Here is a 19,241-nt window from a genome sequence, read left to right on the forward strand (position 1 = left end):
AGCATTACACGGGGATCGTGATACCCACGAAATCGGGGATACCATTGGTAGCTTTGTGAACACTGGTTCGTGATTGGATAGAGAAGCCATTGTTCAGAGAACAAGACCTCGCAGCATATGAGAGCAGCGACACGTGCCCAACAGCTGCATGCTCGAGTTACATCAAGCTGAACACTTTCCAGGTATGCCTATATACAAGCAGACAAATTGCAAATTTTTTAATACCTTTATTAGTTACTCAGCAGCTTCCTTCCAATTCAACTGTGGCAACAGGCAGTTCTAAACCATTAAACTCAAATTAACAACTGAAAGAGGCACTCAGTCAATCAATATTGAAACCACAAGTTATCCATATTGGATTCCTTTCCTGCGAAAATTTTTCCGATGGGTTTTAATCAGCATCAGCCAGTCCTTGAGTAGAGTGCCCAGGTTTAGAGAAATTCCAGGAGATGGGGCACAACACCCCAAAACCTTTGGAACAGCTGGAATGAGGAGAATTCACTTGGCCTTGGCAGCCTTCTGTGCAGACTTTGTGACCTTGCCAGCACCAGCAGCCTTCTTCTCAACACTCTTGATGACTCCAACAGCAACGGTCTGCCTCATGTCACGCACAGCAAAACGCCCTGAAGACAGTGACACCATTAGCCACACAAACTACTACAGTAGAGCAGATACACAATTTCTTAGACAAGCTGGCATTCAAGGCATTGTACACAATAGGCACTCACCAAGAGGAGGGTAAGTTGAGAAGCTCTCCACACACATGGGTTTGCCAGGGATCATTTCAACAATGGCAGCATCCCCAGACTTGAGGTTCTTGGGGTTATCCTCAAGCTTCTTGCCAGAACGACGGTCGATCTTCTCCTTGAGCTCAGCAAACTTGCAGGCAATATGGGCAGTGTGGCAGTCCAGCACAGGAGCATAGCCCTGAGAGATCTGACCAGGGTGGTTTAGGATGATGACCTGCAGAACAGATCCAACAGTAGTTAGTTCTCACTTCCAGAGCTAGTGATCAGAGATGAGTGCAAATTTCTGTAGATTTGTATTTTGAAAATAGTAAAGCTGTAACAGCTAAAAAGGCTCATGTTACTGTATCCAACCTGAGCAATGAAGCTACCAGCCTCCTGGGGTGGGTCATTCTTGCTGTCTCCAGCGACATTACCACGACGAATATCCTTCACAGACACGTTCTTAACATTGAAGCCAACATTGTCACCAGGTGTTGCTTCAGGAAGGGACTCGTGATGCATCTCAACAGATTTGACCTCAGTGGTCACATTGACTGGAGCAAAGGTCACGACCATGCCAGGCTTGAGGACACCAGTCTCAACACGGCCCACAGGTACAGTTCCAATGCCTGCATAGTGGGGGGGGAAAGGTGATGGCAAACACCTATTTGGTATATTAAAGTCAATGAAGTGCCTTCAACACTACAAACCTCCAATCTTGTAGACATCCTGCAGCGGCAGACGAAGTGGCTTGTCGGTGGGGCGGGAGGGGGGCAGGATGGCATCCAGGGCTTCAAGCAGAGTGGTCCCACTGGCATTGCCTTCCTTGCGCTCAACCTTCCATCCCTTGAACCAGCCCATCTAGAAAGGAAACAACTGTGAGGCACAGCTTGTGTACAAAGATGCGATTACCTGCTCAAGGTGAACACATGCAGTTTACTCACGTTTGAGCTGGGCTCCAACATGTTGTCTCCATGCCATCCAGAAATTGGGACAAAAGCAACACCTGCTGGATTGTAGCCAATCTTTTTGATATAAGCGCTGACTTCCTTAGTGATCTCCTCAAAGCGAGCCTGGCTGTAAGGGGGTTCAGTGGAATCCATCTTGTTGACTCCAACAATTAGCTGCTTCACTCCCAGGGTGAAAGCCAGGAGGGCGTGCTCACGGGTCTGTCCATTCTTGGAAATACCAGCCTCAAATTCACCCACACCACCAGCAACAATCAGGACAGCACAGTCAGCCTGCAAAGAGAGCACAACTTTGTTCAGCCTAATGGAACAACCTGACTATTGCACTTGGACATTAGACTAGTCAAGTTGCACTGACCTGTGAAGTACCAGTGATCATGTTCTTGATGAAGTCTCTGTGTCCAGGGGCATCAATGATGGTGATGTAGTATTTGCTGGTCTCAAATTTCCAGAGAGCAATATCAATGGTGATGCCACGCTCACGCTCAGCCTTCAATTTGTCCAGCACCCACGCATATTTGAAGGAGCCCTTGCCCATCTGCAAGAGGAAGATTCAGGCAAATTACATAACTGAATACAAAATGTACTGTTTAATGAAGCTAATCAAGATTAAAACTACTCGATTGATGCAGAGAGAACTATAGAAAAACTGGAAGCCATTACAAATATTGCAGCGTCATTCGTCTATATAAGCCACACCCATTCACACGCCCAACCGGCTTACGCACAGACCCATGCCCCGTCCGCCATCTTGGCTCCAGTGAGTCATGAGTACAACTAAAAGGTTTACAGTTCAAGTAAAGAAAATGGAAAAATCACCTCAGCAGCTTCCTTCTCAAACTTCTCGATTGTTCTTTTGTCAATGCCTCCGCATTTGTAGATCAAATGGCCGGTGGTGGTTGACTTTCCAGAGTCGACGTGGCCGATAACCACGATGTTAATGTGGGTCTTTTCCTTTCCCATGATTTACGTTTCTGTTGTAAAGGAAAAAATGATTTACAATGTGCGCAGTCTACAAGTCATGGTCCTTACATTGCTGGCCTGATATGCGATCAATTCCGGCCTCAAATAACGTCATTAAAAATGGCCTCGAACTTATTTAGCGCCTGGGCCTAGTCTAGAAATCGGCCACAAGCCCAGAAACGACACGTGTTTTAGGGCCACGTAAGATTAAGTTACAGCTAAATACCAAAGTGTCCAAAAGGAATCCATTCGAAACTAGGACATCTGCTCGTACAGGATTTTCAACCAGTTGTTCCAATAAGGAGTGTGAGGAACGCGTTTATACTGACGGACGGCAACGACTGAGTGAATGCCTTTGTTCTTTTCCCGGTTCCCGTCCCTCGTTCAAATTAAATTCCGCAAATTACTTCAAAAAGGTCACGCCGAATCAGCCGAACAGCAGTTTCAACATCACATATTTAAATGATATTTCGATTCATTTCATCACCATTAAATTTGTCTTAATGCGGAAAAATGCCGAGCAATTACATAATAGACCAATAATCATTTTTGTTACCAACTTCAATTACCCGAGAGCTACGAAAATACATAAACGGCAAAGAGAAGAAAAGCCAAGCCACTCACCAGGGTTTTTCGGTTACTCCACAGCAGCTGCTCCCCTTTGCCAGGTAACAGAAAGAGGAAGAAAATGCCTTGGTTGCGGAATTTATACACGGGAGGCGGTCAGTCTAGGTTGCAACCCCCATCTTCCTCTCCCCCTCCCTAATCGACCCGCAAATCGCACTCAATTCAGAGAAAAATCCCCGCCTCGGCAAACAGACGTCATCACTTTGTTTCGTGAATTCTCTGTATGACATATGTGATGCTCAATCGTTAAAAACATACCAACTAAAATACTGTAGAATTTCTCAAATAATTTCTTAATTACTGTTTCTAAAGCATGGAAACTGTGGCCGCTTGCTAGTTTCATCTGACATGTTTTCGTTTGCTAGTTTTCCTAAACTGCAACCATTCATAAGCTTTTTTATATCTCATAAAAGAGCCATTTATGTTTTTGAGTAGCCTGTGTTTTAAATAAGGCATGTTATGGTTTACACAAGTATATCGTTAGATTTTGGTTGTAATGTTCTTAAAATCTGTTACTTAGCATCATACATTAAGTATTCTGTAGATATAAACTTTAGATTTTGTAGATATCCCATGTCAAAGCAACAAAATAACCATTCTTAAGGAATGATTATCATTTAGTAAAATGTTCAGTTATTAAAAGACTTAAACAATTTATGTATGTCATTAACTACTTATTTTAAAAATAATATTTAATCCTTGTGGAAATTATACGTAATACATTTTAATTTGTGTTGAATGCACACCAAACACTAAAGAACAAAGAATTGCAGCAGGTCAATGTAATGAAGATTTCTTTATCATTAAACAGCTTGCAGATAGTGTAGTCCCAACACACTGTATTAAAATACAGGAATTTACATCAGAACACTTCATAATGGAGGTTACAACACCCCTGTCTCCTGCATATCCCCACCCAATGGGGACCTATTCATATTCAGGCTTTATCTGCAGATAAAGTCACTGATGGTTGTTTGGAGGGACATGTGACTTTATTCAATCCGTACTTAAAAGCCAGTGTTTAGCCTTTTTTGTATTTTTCTAGGGTTTACTAGCTCCAACGTATTAGTGATCCTAGGTCAGGCCTAGGGCCTTGTGGTCTCCCTCTGAGCTTCCACTCCTCTCCCTTTTCCTCTGCCAGTTCAGGTAACAGATGCTTGGCCAGCAACTGCTACTTTCAGTCAAAAGAGCAGCATGCTACACAGACTCTCAGTCACTCACACTGAAAGCAGAATACATTTCTCTATGGGATAGAAAAATAAGTTGTTGTTGCTAGAAAATTACAGATTATTGACACACAACTTACTGATATTTGAGTAGACACATATAATCAGATTGCTTTCGTTTGTGCTGTCTCTGAAATTTGTCAGCCTAAACAACACACTTTAAATGACTCTGGTGTAATCTTAAATTTTGAATAACCATTGCTATGCTGAGGTAAGGTTATGAGTGTCAACCTATTTTAACACAACAGTCACTTTCCATAAATCCAGGAAGAGGAGGGACTTGGTCACCAAACCTGAAGAACCAGGCCTTCTTTGGGTGTTTTCTCTGATGATCCAAAATGCAGCACACACTTTAATGAACACTAAACAATTTAAACTTAAAACAAAAAACACAAATTGGCATACAAAATTGCTGGTAGTAATTTGAAAATTTGTAAGGGCCTTGAAAGAAAAGAAGGACTTATTCTTTCTTTCTTTCTTTTTTGCTTTACTTGCATTTACTGATTGTTACACAGGCAGCTAGTCTATATGCCCACATAGTCCTGAGGTCATCCTTAAAACATATGGAAACAAAGATTCACTTTAGGGCTGGAAAATCCTAGTAGTACCTGTAGGAGCAGGTAGAGCAAAGTGCTAGCAACAAAAAGGCCAGGGGTTTGTTTCCCAGGGAGCACATTTACTGTCATACTGATAAAAATGTCTACCAAATGTAATTTTCATATTGTTGTTTTTAACATTTAATTTCAAGACATTTGGCAATGAACCAAGAGAAAAAGAGGCAGTCATATGACTGATGCTGATAAGAATTTGTCACAGTGCTGGACTGCAAAAGTTGCCTCCCACTGTGCTGTCTGCATTGAGATAGTAGGGCAGACTCTCTTCTACTTCTTTCCCACTCTCAGATCAGTGAGAGGGTGAGTCTGCAGATGTCTTTGGACTCTCTTGACATCCAACGATCCGTGTTCACACATTACTCAGCACGTCCCATTTTCCCTCTCACTGCAAGACATCACAACTTAATGTAACCTTTGTCCTCTATTAGCTTTGGCTTAACCACACCAAAAATCAGACCATGCCATTTTGGCTATAACATGCCTGGGTAACACAGAGGGTTTAAACTGTACTAGCACGCTAATACAAATTAGCAGAGTTATGTTTCTCAAATCCTGTCAGAGTAGACTAAGGCTTTTGAATTCAAATATTTGGAAGGGGTGGGGGAGGAGCAAAGCCAGACTGGATGTGTGTCAAGGGCTGGCAGGACTTTAGTATTTAGGCATGCAATTGGAGAAGAAGGGAATCAGCCTTGCCTTTCCCTGCAGGACTAATTCATAAGGAAAGCAAGTTAAACGTGTGAAGTCTAATATTTCAAATTTTTATTATAATACAATTCTAGTAATAATGTTCAACTTACTCATGTTATCACAGTCTGTGATAGAAAAGAGAAAACATAGTTTTAAAACGTGATTATATAGTTTGGGATGTGTCAGATATATGTGCCATTTAATGCAATAACCAATTCGGCTTTACCTATGTGAAGGCAGTTATAACAAGAATTATAACAAGAATTATAATAACAATTAGTGGCAGTCCTAGAATTTTCCTATAGACAAAGTATAACAAAATAAACTTCCTATGCCATCATAAAAATATCAAGCCAGGACATCGTATAATTTCTGGTCAAACAAGTCTATTATTAGTTCAAATCATTACTTATGTGATTTTCTTGACTGTCAGTATATTTAAAAAAGAAACCAAATATTTTCCGCAATTCTGAAAACTGTCATGCCAACACTGAGCTCTGAGCCATTGATGGAATTATTTGAATAAAATGCCAAATCTTTAACAGAGAGTACGTTTAGAAAATAATCCCAGTTAAATTGCTCATTTACTACTCAATAGCTAGATAGAAACAAGGCACTCACACTTGCTAATTTAATTACATTAAACTTTGTATTGAGGTGTGATTTTTAAGAGGAGTGATACTCATATGCATGTGTGAGCATGCTGTGTAACTGTCTGAAAATTCAAACTGCAAATAAATGCTTTTGTAATGCTTTTGAAGTGCAAAAATTCATGTTTCGCACTGTTTGAAAGGAAGAGCCACCCTGGCCCCTCTGACAAACACATACAGATACAAGACAAGTAGGCTATACTAATTTCAGAACTAAGAACCATATCAAGAAGGTAAATGTATTTAACTTTTTAGTTTAAAAACAAGCAAGCAAACAAACAAACAAACAAACAAACAAAACGAATTGTGGGTCACTTTGCTACCTCAGATGATAAATGCACATCTTACTTACATAAAAGTAGAGAAAAAGCTAAAGAAAAAGTAGCACCTCACATCTTACATTAACAAAATACTAAATACCAAATAAATAATTTTGATAAATAGCAAAACAACAACTTATGGAAATATTTGTAGTCAACTAAAACTAACTTACATAAATTAGCCCATCAGAGATTTGACACAAAGCGAGATTTAAATTAGTGAGAAAATAGGGTGTCTCACAGAATGAATATGTCAACGTAATAACGGCATTTTATAATCAAATGTTATCTCATGGATTTCTGAATATCGAACTAAGTAGAACCAGGTGGAGTTATACAATTACTGTACAAGATAGAAAAAGATTAATGTTTTTGAATTGTAGTGGACTGATAGACAGAATTTTTATTTTCTCAATAATTTGTAAATGGAGAGGAATTAGCAGATGTTAGGTAACGGTGATACCACTTAATTCATACATAAATGATTTACGCGTAAATAAACTGATTTGTCGAGAACACCTAGTCTACTTACAAACTATTACGCCATGAAAATCAAGCTATTGGTATTCGTAATGCACCCTGCTCTTATTGTGTAGTTTCGAGTGCGGTTACTGCAAAAGATTATATCCGGGTCATTTGCTAAACCGGTCTGGTGGTATGACGTAATCGTAATGTTTATAGTGTACTAGAGTAATGCATTAATCGAAAAATAATAATTTATTAAAGATAATGATGTACTCTTATGTAGCATTTATTACGTTATTTAAAACGTATATCGTTACTACCAACGTAATGTCTGCATAAGAATTCATAAACCAGGATCTGATAAACCTAAAAGGTTGATGGCCTCGAGTGGCCGGTTTTTGTTTTTTTTGTCAGGCGCCCTCTAGGTAGCACTGCATGAATGTTAAAAGCGTTCTATAAGTTTCATGGTTTATTAACATTACAACTGAAACGACCCATTCTGATTCCACAGGGGGTGGAGTCCCCGTAAGACCATAATTCACCACAGGATGACTGGATGTTAAATATGTAAACAGCAATGTTGCCCTTGATTATTATAAAAAAGCAGAGGTTGATCATCATACAACAAAAGGGAAGTCCTAAAGACACAGAAAAACAGATCAGTCTTATTCGTTATATTTGTAGAAAATACTTTCCCATCAAATATGTTTCTTTTAAAGGAGAAAGTTTTTAAATGTTTTAGTTATTACATTTATTCAGTGTATGTATTTGTTATTTGGGGTCCTACATACTTAAAATATAGCACTGTTGCATCTTGAGGATAACAAAAATAGCTTTTTGTTATATGGAAAAGTTCAATAAAATGTAAACTAAAAAGATACACAGATATTTACAGCAATTACTGCAAACTAAATAGCATCTCAGGATTAATAATCAATACAAAACAAAGTGGAAATTATTTTTTAATAATAAAATTGACCAAAATAATTTCACTTTCTTTCAGACAGAGGCAAAATAAAATTTACAATGTTTCTACAAAGATTTCCTCAAATAATATTGGTATAAAAAGTTGCTTAGAAAAATCACAGTCTTAAGTAACTGCTATATTCTAAAGGGATAGGTGAGGTACAGCTTATTTCTTAAAGCTTATTGACTTAAAATTTGTTTTGCAAAATATTTAGCAAAAATTAAAACCTTGTGCAAATCCCTTTATACCATTATACAAATATTTTATATCAAAGACATAATACTTCATTACACATTACATATTACAACTCATTAAACATTAACATTAAGGAGAAAAAATGCATTTATTTATTCTTACAACTCATACCGTTGCGCTGACTGAATGTAAAAGTGTGCAGCATTATAATAATAATGCCCATTTAAAATTAAACGTAAAAATTTTAAAAATTAATATTTCTTCCTATTATAACATTAATGAATGTTGCTTCATTTATTTAAATTTAACACCACATGTTCATAATCAAGCAGTACACTTATAAGTAAAGTCCATAACCACAACATGTCTAGTGCTCTCTGTCTGCATCTGTTCCATGCTCTCTCACTGCCCACCTCTGGATCCTTCCGCTGCCAAATAATGTGAAAACGAGGGCTCCAATGGCACTCACTCCTGCTGACAAACAGAACACATTCCTCCAACCCACAAGAGAGCGCTGTTGAGAAAGAGGGAAGGAGACGCTAATTTAATAATTTAATTTAATATTTTGTCAAGTATGCCTACTCAGTATTTTGTGCAGTGTTTCTGGATATGTTATGGAATAGCAGTTTACATTTTTGGCAAGGTGACCCACTGCAATTGGTGCAAGAACTCCTGGGATGGTCCCGAAAGTGTTTGTGATCCCAAGCAGCATGCCTGCATACCTGAGTCCAAAGCAGATGGAAAGTTAGAAAATAAGGGAAAAAGGCAACAAAGAATGTAACATTCTGTTGCAAAAGGCAAAAAATAACTGGATATGAAGATAATTGGAAAGAAATAACTGTTTTGTGTTTTCCATCTATGTTCATACCCAAACACTATTGGGGAAGGGAACACTTGGGAAGTAAATGAGCAGGATAAACAAGGAGGTGCAGAGCAGATCCTACAGTCAGTACCGAGGAGCAATGTCAATCTGGTTCATGAAAACCCCAGCAGCGCTGATGCCACCAATAGTAGTGGACACAGTGAGAAAGGTCACAGCCAGGGTGCTACTGCACCCTGTGAATCCCACAGCAAACAGGAACCCCGCGGGCAACAGCAGACCTATGGAAACACGAATTTCTTCACACAGTTGAGAGAACATATTTATCTCATGATGAAATGTAGTGATCTCAAAACTGAGCAATTACTGACCTACAAGAGTGAAGATTTTGCGAACAGTTGTTATGCTCAGTATCTCCCTCTCCAGGAGGCTGTCTGCTAGTACACCAGACAATATAGAGAACAACCAGGCACCCAGGTAGGGCAGCGCCGACAGGAAGGAGTTCTACACATCACACACCGTGAGACAATGTGAGGTCACATTTATTCTCAGATTATGCACATTGGTTATCTCGTCTCTTTTGGGAAAGCCAAATTCCCACTGAAATGATATATTACACAGGTCCAGTCTTACTGGGGTGTTCTGCCTAACACCAATTTGTGGTCTATGGGTCCAAATTCACAACTAAAATCTAACCAACTGAAGTCTAACCTGGCGCAGGTCAAAGTGCAGCACTGTATCCATGTAGGTAGGCAGAGAGGTAAGCAGAGTGTAGTATGACCAATTAGCACACATCTGTGTAATGATGATAGCCCACAGGGGGACCGATAACAGCATGGGCAGCAGAGGTACTGACCAACCATGAGAGCCACCCTGCACAAGAAGGAAGAGAAGACGAACTCTCACCATACCATAACAGTCATCATCATTATCTAAAAATATGATAATGACATAATTATTAATTAATTAACAACAACAAATAATATACATGCAAATTTGGTGTAATAATTCATTATGATGTTTAGACATGAGTGTACACTATATACATAGTATACACTATACAGTTTCTGATAAAATAAATATTAACTTCAGGTACCATTAACAATGATATTTATCAAAAACAAATAAAATAAAATACAAACTTTAACCAACAATTAAATGCCTAGTAACTGAGGGGTAAGACAGTAATATCATCTTAGATGATCGATTCAAACATGCTTTATGGGCCAAACAATAAACTCAGTTGAACAAGTACTAAAAGCTGTCCTTTTCTGTGCTCTTTTCTGCTTCCTGTTTCTAACTCAGTTTATCCATGGAATACTTTAATATGCAATACCTCTGAACCTATAGAGTTGATTATGTAATCTTTTTCTTGGTCACTTATTCTTCGATGTGTGCGAGGTTCATCTGACACCAGGATGAACCATAGCACTGCCCAAAGACACCCAGCTCCTCCTGGTGGTGAAACGTGAGAATAGAGATCAATTTCTACGTCGGTGATTCACCAAAATGCCTCAGTGAATAACCTTACATTTTGCTCCTAAACTGCACTAGAATGTTGAACAGGTCCCATTTCACCTTTATTCAATTAAGGTTTAGTTACTGCAGAGAGCTGCATGTTCTGGTTTTAGTACAGGATGTCATTAGGATGTTAACATGGATTTACTGTGAGGTGTATATAGATGTAAAATCATTTGCCATTTGAGACCTTAGCTGGGTTGGTTTGCAAATCTGCAGACACAATTGATAACTATTTACCAAAGCAATAGAAAACTGCAGGCCAACCCAGACTGTTGCAGATGAAGCCAGTGAGAGGAAGAGCAACGAAGGCACCAAAGTTGGACCCTGCTCCAGAGAACGTGGTCAGACGAGCTCTCTCTAGTGGAGGAGCCCAGCAAGCCCACATGGCCATCTGAGCAGGAAATGTCACACCCTAACACACACACACACACACACACACACACACACACACACACACACACTTCAACATTTCTCCTGCTACATGAAAATGAATTGAGCAAGAATATGAAGAAGGTGAGATCAAATTTGTTTCTCAGAATAATAATAATAAAAAACTTTGAGGTTTTCTCACCTCTCCAAATCCCTCCAAGGCCCGTAGCGCAAACAACCACGAGGGCCCAAGCTGGGCTGCCAGTGGGGTGAGGAGGGTGAGCACTGCCGTGCCCAGAACCCCCCCTCCCAGGAAGATGCTTCCCCCAAAGCGGCCTGACAGGTAGCCTCCAGGAATCTGGGTGAAAAGATACCCAAAGAAGAATGCACCAAGCAGCATTCCCTGTGTCTCAGGATCCCATGAGTACTGTGGCACCTGGAAGAGCATATGAGTGTGTGCTTATGAATTGATAACCTGAAAGAGTACTGCGGAGTATTATTGCATTATGGGCTCTATGCAAAACAACCAAAAATAGAGTGTATGTGTACATGTATACTGCCAGAGTAGACTGAAAACACTCACCCCATCTGGCTGATCTGGATTTTGGTGGCTGGTGTTAGAAGGACCAGAGGGTGCTGGGCATTCTTTCTCTTCACTGCCATTGGATGTTGGCTGCCCATTAGTTGCATTGACCATGGCGACCATGGCAACACTGAGGTTGACGCGGAGACCATACACCACAGCAAAGCCGAGGAACATCATGAAGGCCAGATTGGATCGTACAGAGCAGCATTTGGGAGGCACTGTTACACATACAACTTATATATGACATTTGAAATTTGCACTTTAAAATTATTTAGTAAATTAAGTAATTCTGTAAGATAAGGATGCCTACAGAAGTGGACAGAGCCCTCTACAAGCAGGCCAGGAATTCCCTGACAGAAGCTGATCAGAGTGACTAAAAGAAGCTGATGAGGCAAACAAAGACCTGGCTTATGACGTAAATATCTTCTACTGCACGTTTGAGGAAGGCGAATTTACACTCCTCATCCACTCCAGTTCAACGATAACAGTCCCCATTAAACATCTGACAACACCCCAACACTCAGACTGCACTAAAGATATGTGAAGAGGATGCATCCTGGCTCTTCCATAGAAAAAAGCCAGGAAAGCACCAGGTCCAGATAGTATCTCCCCCACCCATCTTAAAACCTGTGCTGACCAACTGGTCTAATCTTCATACACATATTCAGCAGATGCCGGGAGTTGAGTGAAGTCCCCTTTTGCATTAAATGCTCCACGATCATCCTGGTCCCCAAGAAAACCCCATCACAAGCCTGAATGACTACAGGCCTGTTGCTCTGACATCTGTGCTCATGAAGGCCTTCGGACTACTGGTGCTGTCCCACCCAAAGACTGTCACAGGACACTGCCTGGAGTCCCTGCAGTTTGCCTACCAGGCAAACAGGTCATTGGATGACACAGTCAACATGGCACTGCACTGCATCCTGCAAGACCTTGACTTACCCAGGGACATATGCAAGGATCCTGTTTGTGGGCCAGCTAAGTGTTTAATGCCATCATTCCAAAAATACTTTCCTCTAAACTCTCCCAGCTCACTTTATCCCCCTATTTGTCAATGGAGCTTCATGACAATGGAGCTTCCTGTCAGCCTCCTGACATTCAGCAAACAGAAGGTGAGGTTGCAGGGTGTTATTTCTGGTATACAGATATCTCTCCCCAGGTATGTGTCCTTTCCCCATTACCCCATTCTTTCTGACTGAACGACTGAACCTCAGGGACCCATAAACTCCTGCAGTTTGCAGATGACATTGAACTCATCCAAGATGGTGTCAACTCTGTTATGCTGAATATCAAGTGCGTTCAGATCCAAGTTCTTCAGACTGCAACACAACAGCACCAAAGACTGCAGAGATGATAGTGGACTTTAGGAGAAATCCCTCGACATTGCTTCCCCTCACAATAGCCAACAGCTCTGTGGAGACCTTCAAGTGTGGAGACCTTCCAAGTTTCTGGGAACTACCATTACCCAAACCCTCAGATGCGAGACCAACTTCAACTCCATCCTCAAAAAGGCCCAGCAGAGGATGTACTTCCTGTGACAACTGAGGAAATATGGTCTACAACAGGAGCTGTTGATCCAGTTCTACACTGCAGTCACTGAATCCATCCTGTGTACATCCATCATCCTCAAGCCAATAAACAGGATGGGAACAGACTGAAGCGAATCATAAGGACAGCATCCCTTCTCCAGAACTTGTACTCCTCATAAATCAGGAAACAGGCAGGCAAAATCTTTACAGATACCTCACACCCTGAACACAACCTTTTTTGATTCCTCGCCTCCCCTCCCGCAAGAAATAACAAACCATGTATACTAAAACTTCCAGACACAGAAGTAGTTTCTTCCCTCATGCAGTAACCCTAATAAATATCTGACTGGTTCCATATTCCACGCCATAGCTACTCGTTTTCTCTGACAGCAATAAAATGCTAGTAGTTTCACAACTACACTGATGCACTGGACAATGCTCAACATCACAACTTCGAACTGGACATTTGACCAATAAAGTTCTAGGAACACATATGGATACTGCTCATAATTGTTACACTTTAACAACAACCTGCTACTTTATACAACACTCTTATAGCTCAGTTGTTCTGTACAACAGAAAATTGACAGGATCAGGAAAAATAGCAAATCATAGCAAAAAATAGCAGATCATTCTCTTTGTGCTAGACCAGTGGGGTTTAGGATTAGGAAGCAGGATGGTGGCCAAAACTAAAACTTTATAAAGCAGCTTGGTATGAATATTTACTTTTAAATATATCACAAAAGAAGACCTTGTCAAGATGAACACATCTAACCAAAAATGATGAATTTATCCATTAGAAATTGGAATATGGTTTTCAGCTATTCTGATTAAACCCCCATTCACAGGGATTCTCACACTGAATGTTTGCAAAGAAGATCAGAAACAAACCTGAGTGTTTGCCTGCTTGTTTCTGCAGCAGCGGTGTGTGTTCCTCATTCTGGTGTTCCACAGCAGAGTTCATGGAAGACCTATACGGCAGGGGCATGGCAATACGTCAAATGCAGAACAGTGCTTACTAGAACAGAAATCAGTTTACCACACAGTCAGCTGATTTCTGAAGCAAGAGAACTTCAGAAAAATCGTTTTCAAATTGAGAAACAACCCGCTTCAATGTACACATCCACATTTGAATAGTTCTGATGAACCATGTTGTAATTATTTTACAAAGGCTGCCCAGTTGCACTGATTAGTAACTTACTTTAAAATGACTGGCTCCAAGCTCCAGGCTCCAGGCTATGGCTAGGTTCCAATCCAAAAATTCACCTGGACGTCTTTTGTTGTTGTTGTTTGAAGGTCAATGTGCCCACTGCAAATCAATCACACTTCCTCTTGTGTGTGAAAGGAAAATTTGTGGTTGACATGCTGTATGACGTAATTAATCCAATTTTCAGAGGCAAGTTTCAAGATCCAAATACATGTCCATTTCAATAATACAAATAAAAATCTTAGCAGTCTGAACAGCCCCACTTGCTCAGTTTTGTATAGCATAGAGATAATGTTCAAGAATCTTCTGACTGCATAAGAAAACACATGTGACCATGTCAATATAAACTTTTTTTATTAGGGGATGAGAGATATGTGAAAGCACCTCATAGGAAGTAGCTCATAAAATTCATCTGACACACAAGACTTAACCCATTTATACCTAAATTCATCACTTATTTTGGTCACAGAACGCAACTTCAAAAACTACATACGTTCTTTCAGTAAATTTAGAAAAAGTCTAACGAATATTCCCGATAGGCTAAAACAAATGTCCATAAGTAAAGTATAAGATGTCAAAGAAAATACATTCTTACCAGAAAGCCGACAATCTAAACAATCGCTGACGTAAAGATACAATCTTTCAATTTATCTTACATTTTCAAACATAGCTAAAATAAGGCATTGGTACATTAAACAAAATTATTTATATATCTTTTTTCGTACCAGACAAAGTAAAGGTACAGACAAAAGAAAATAATGTAAATTTAGAATTGATCGAATTTGCACGTATCGTCTGCGAGATCTAACTAAAATTTGTAGCTGTTATATTACATTGTAAAACCTCGTAACAGTCCTGTTGAGAGTTGTGGATAATTGAATGGAACGCGTTTCTTCGCAAAACTGCTAACTTTCAAATATTAATTGCTGCTAAGGTCTAACTACATATCGTTTGTAAATAGTAGAACGAAATCATGCAGTATATGACTGAAAGGCACACACAACTTCCTTATTTTGCTGCAAATGTCACATGATGAGCGTTGGGCGCTTACGTGCATCATTTCCTGCGCAGCGCAACACTGCATTATAAATGAACTGGATTGACTGCTTTAAATGATTGTGGGTTCATACAGTCACATCATGGTCTGCAAATGTTTACAGATATCCAACGGAGTTGTTCAGTTGTTTTGCTCCTATCACGTGATTATTTAACATTCGATACAGTCAGAGCAATCTCCCTATATGGCTCAGGGTCCATTAAGGTAAGTTAACTACATTTTAGCAGCTGTTTGCTTTTTGTAAAACTTTTAGCATTTGGTTATAGAGTTATGGCTTCTCATTAATGTAATCACGCGAAGGAAGTAGGCAATACTGCAGTTTTGTATATTTTCATAAACGTAGAGGGCAAATTAAACCTAAGATAGCTACACAGAAAACGGAAGAATGGACCCTGTTCTTGACAATAACGTGCGTCACGGAGGATGCTGTTCACCTATTTGTAACTAGAAATAATTTTCACTGTTTCTCTCTTCTTGTAACCTCTAGTATATCTCGTGTTCCCTTTTTTGTTTGCGGGGATTTCTCATTTCGGGAACTAGCGTGTGATTTGTTTTGCCTTGTAAAGCATTTAAATAGCGTAGATGGTCTGCGTTCACATCTAGAGGACCGGTGAAACCACCCATGGACTCGGGATTGTTCGTGGGATTCCTGCTTTTGCTCTCGATTGCAGCTCGAGGGTCCAGCGTTTCCACCCCTCTGGTTCTCTGGCACGGGATGGGTAACTTTCGCGCGAGCGCTCGCTGTCTTTGTTGTCACATGTACAAGGGTTACGTGAATTTAACGCCTGTACTGTTATTGCCGTTTGAAGCTGCGTGCTAAGTAAACTCGTTAACATGTTTGCTTGGCCTAAAGATTGTAGGCCTTGCACTTACTCAGAACTATTTGTCTGAGTAGGGGACAACTGCTGCAACCCTTTGAGCATGGGCTCAATAAAGAAGATGGTGGAGGAGGAAGTGCCCGGCATATATGTGCTGTCTCTTATGATTGGCAAGAATGTAGTTCAGGTACTTTGTGACAATTTTTGATTTCTTTTCAAAATAAACAACACACTATTGCAGTCTCTTGTCTTTACCCTCTGTGTTTCAGGATACCGAAAATAGCTTTTTTATGGATGTTAATGAGCAAGTAGCCTTTGCTTGTGACAAACTAGGACAGGACCCAAAACTGAAAGCGGGTTACAATGCAATGGGCTTCTCCCAGGGAGCACAGTTTCTGTGAGTGCTTATTTCGTGGAATCAGAATGTTCTATAAGAAGTGGCATACAAAAACGGCTCAACTTGCTTTTCTCTTTCTCATTAGACGTGCTGTGGCACAGAGATGCCCATATCCTCCAATGAACACTCTGATCTCTGTTGGTGGACAGCATCAAGGTAAAATGGCTCTTAATATGTAACTTGCAAACCTGCCCCAAAACCAAAAAAAACTAAACTAAATTTCATTACCTGAATTGATCAGCCCAATGACTTTTTTTCCACTTGAAATATATTTGCCATTCAAATGTTTTAGAATTTTGTTGCATATTTTGTTTTTGAAATATTTTGTTATTGCATAGACATTGTTCGAATTGACTCAAGTTGAAGTTCCTAGAATGTTGCATTCATGTACTGTTGCTCCTTTCCTGGATTTGTTCTAATTGTTTACTTCGTAGGAGTTTATGGTTTGCCTCGATGCCCTGGTGAGAGCTCTTATATTTGTGATTGGATCCGAAAGAAATTGAACTCGGGGGCATACACAGATGCAGTCCAAAAACAGTGAGACACTGACCTTTTCTTTCAGATAATAACTTCACTTTAGACACAGACAGTGATCGTTTCTGGCCAAACAAATTATTGGTTATTAATATAATATGTATTTTACTTTGTATTTAGTTTGGTGCAGGCACAGTACTGGCACGATCCCCTCAATGATGACTTGTACATACAGCATAGCCTCTTCCTTGCTGATATAAATCAGGAGCGGGTAAGTGTTTTATTCAAACAGGATGCAGCAGAAAACAATTTCAAAGGACTCGTCCCCTCCCCATACTCCCAACTCATTCTTTCGAAGTTCTGTTAAATATAGGATGAGAATGTGTGATTGCGTGATTATGTAGAACTAGATTAGTATTTTCAATCCTTTTCTGTACTTAATCATTACTGTAACGTAAAGGTGGTGAATGACACCTACAAGAAGAACCTCATGTCTCTGAAGAAGTTTGTCATGGTTAAGTTTCTACAGGACAGTGTAGTGGACCCTGTGGTCTCAGAGGTAATGCACACAACATTAAAAATCTATTCATCCAAACATAGCTCAAGTTATGAGGTTCTACGTGTACTAAATCTTTTCCCTTACAGTGGTTTGGTTTCTTCAAAACTGGTCAAGCAGAGAAGGCTGAGACTTTACAGGAAAGCACTCTGTATAAAGAGGTGAGCACTGTTCATGCTCCGTTCTTGTGTAAATTAATTTTGTCTTTTCTATTGAAACTTTCTACATATTTAGAATGTTTAAATATCAATGATGAGAAGCTTCAAGTACAAGCGTGATCGGAAGAATGTAATTCTACCTGGAAGCCTTAAAGCTTCAGTTTCCTCACTCTGTTTTTAGCAGGAGAAATTTGACTAGTAGCTATCATAGTCTAATTTGTTGTTTTGTAGGATCGTCTGGGCTTGGCAGAAATGGATAAAGCAGGAAAGCTGGTGTTTCTAGCTAGTGAAGGAGATCACTTGCAGTTCAGTCGAGCGTGGTTTAATGCCACGTTACTCCCCTATCTTCGTTAATCCCTCAACAAATACTGGTAGCATGCAGTCATTTTGCACACATGCTGTGTTATTACGTTGAGTTTTTATGTCCATGAAGCTAATGACATCTTACAGAGTAAGTCAGCTCTTTCTGTTTTTTTGCACTGATATCATTTTATTAAGATGACCTGGGTTTGGGCATAACAGAATTCATTTATCAGCAAATAAAAAGTAACATTTTAAGAACCTCACGCCTTAATGGGTCTTCATTTATGTGCTTCATCTAATGGAGTGGAGTTTTAAATGTTTTACATTTGAGTAAAAAAAGTAAGCATCAAGTTAACTTTAAGACTACGTCATGATTACAAAATGTGCGGCTCACTGTATGAACACACTAAAGGCACCATTAAAAAAGCAGAGTGCTATGTAAATGTTACTTTCTACAAATTAAGTTATATGCAATGGCGAATGAATGTTTAAGCTGACCAGTTGAATTGAACGTATTTTGATGCATGTTCCAAGAATTTTAAACAAAAACATAACACGCTGGAGAACAGCACAACAGCGTGCATCCAAACTGAATAATCAGCATATAATGACTCAGCGATTATACAGCTCCACACATGCTTCATAAATATCACGGTGTGGTTGAGATCTTTTAAACATTGCAGCAAGACCAGTATGTTCCTCATAAAGCTCTCTCATAAGAAATGTGCCTATCTACAATGTTAATACATTCCTAGGAATTTTATTTAATTTTTTTCTAAAGTGCAAAATTCACTGTAGTCAGCACATTCAGGCAGGTTTCAACCTTGTTCATAGCTAAACCTGCTCAGATTTCTTCTTTGTTCAAAGTTGGACACCAAGACACTTATAACTGAGTCCACATGGTAGAGATTACAAGGAAAATGTAATTTCTTCATAAACTCCATTATCTTAAGTTTTCCTTTTTACTCCTTGTGAAACTGCTGGAGAACAGTACATGGCCCCTGACCATTTCAGCAATGATGTCATAAAAAGTAAT

The 19,241-nt window shown here is 39.7% G+C and overlaps 3 protein-coding genes across 9 annotated transcripts; 1 reads left to right on the forward strand and 2 right to left on the reverse strand.

The window, feature by feature from the left end:
- Nucleotides 1–211: 211 nt before the first annotated feature.
- Nucleotides 212–3,391, reverse strand: LOC113578433 (elongation factor 1-alpha). Its single transcript, XM_027011671.2, has 8 exons — nucleotides 3,284–3,391; nucleotides 2,516–2,670; nucleotides 2,055–2,234; nucleotides 1,673–1,969; nucleotides 1,439–1,589; nucleotides 1,101–1,357; nucleotides 729–963; nucleotides 212–623 (listed from the first exon to the last, which is right to left on the reverse strand). Exons 2-8 carry the CDS (start codon nucleotides 2,657–2,659, stop codon nucleotides 499–501), a joined length of 1,389 nt encoding a protein of 462 aa, XP_026867472.1. The 5' UTR covers nucleotides 2,660–2,670; nucleotides 3,284–3,391; the 3' UTR covers nucleotides 212–498.
- A 4,801-nt stretch (nucleotides 3,392–8,192) lies between these two features.
- Nucleotides 8,193–15,453, reverse strand: si:ch1073-513e17.1 (sialin). 6 transcript variants are annotated; one of them, XM_027011683.2, is made up of 12 exons: nucleotides 15,038–15,453; nucleotides 14,437–14,544; nucleotides 14,127–14,206; nucleotides 11,704–11,924; nucleotides 11,323–11,556; nucleotides 10,989–11,163; nucleotides 10,567–10,685; nucleotides 9,942–10,103; nucleotides 9,602–9,734; nucleotides 9,364–9,529; nucleotides 9,042–9,132; nucleotides 8,193–8,924 (listed from the first exon to the last, which is right to left on the reverse strand). In XM_027011683.2, the coding sequence occupies exons 3-12, from the start codon at nucleotides 14,197–14,199 to the stop codon at nucleotides 8,778–8,780; spliced, it is 1,521 nt and encodes a 506-aa protein (XP_026867484.1). In that variant the 5' UTR covers nucleotides 14,200–14,206; nucleotides 14,437–14,544; nucleotides 15,038–15,453; the 3' UTR covers nucleotides 8,193–8,777. The 6 variants fall into 6 exon arrangements, with proteins under 6 accessions (XP_026867484.1, XP_035385383.1, XP_026867486.1 ...); XM_035529490.1 differs by having other exon boundaries at nucleotides 14,437–14,566; XM_027011685.2 differs by having other exon boundaries at nucleotides 11,323–11,478; nucleotides 14,437–14,600.
- A 142-nt stretch (nucleotides 15,454–15,595) lies between these two features.
- Nucleotides 15,596–18,463, forward strand: ppt1 (palmitoyl-protein thioesterase 1 (ceroid-lipofuscinosis, neuronal 1, infantile)). Of its 2 annotated transcripts, none has more exons than XM_027011666.2 (10): nucleotides 15,596–15,703; nucleotides 16,103–16,218; nucleotides 16,395–16,504; nucleotides 16,587–16,714; nucleotides 16,800–16,870; nucleotides 17,149–17,251; nucleotides 17,369–17,459; nucleotides 17,649–17,747; nucleotides 17,834–17,905; nucleotides 18,134–18,463. In XM_027011666.2, exons 1-10 carry the CDS (start codon nucleotides 15,684–15,686, stop codon nucleotides 18,254–18,256), a joined length of 933 nt encoding a protein of 310 aa, XP_026867467.2. In that variant the 5' UTR covers nucleotides 15,596–15,683; the 3' UTR covers nucleotides 18,257–18,463. The 2 variants fall into 2 exon arrangements, with proteins under 2 accessions (XP_026867467.2, XP_026867468.1); XM_027011667.2 differs by having other exon boundaries at nucleotides 15,597–15,703; nucleotides 16,066–16,218.
- The last annotated feature ends 778 nt before the right edge of the window (nucleotides 18,464–19,241 follow it).

The sequence above is a fragment of the Electrophorus electricus genome, chromosome 8 (assembly GCF_013358815.1).
Source record: "Electrophorus electricus isolate fEleEle1 chromosome 8, fEleEle1.pri, whole genome shotgun sequence".
NCBI classification, from domain to species: domain Eukaryota; kingdom Metazoa; phylum Chordata; class Actinopteri; order Gymnotiformes; family Gymnotidae; genus Electrophorus; species Electrophorus electricus.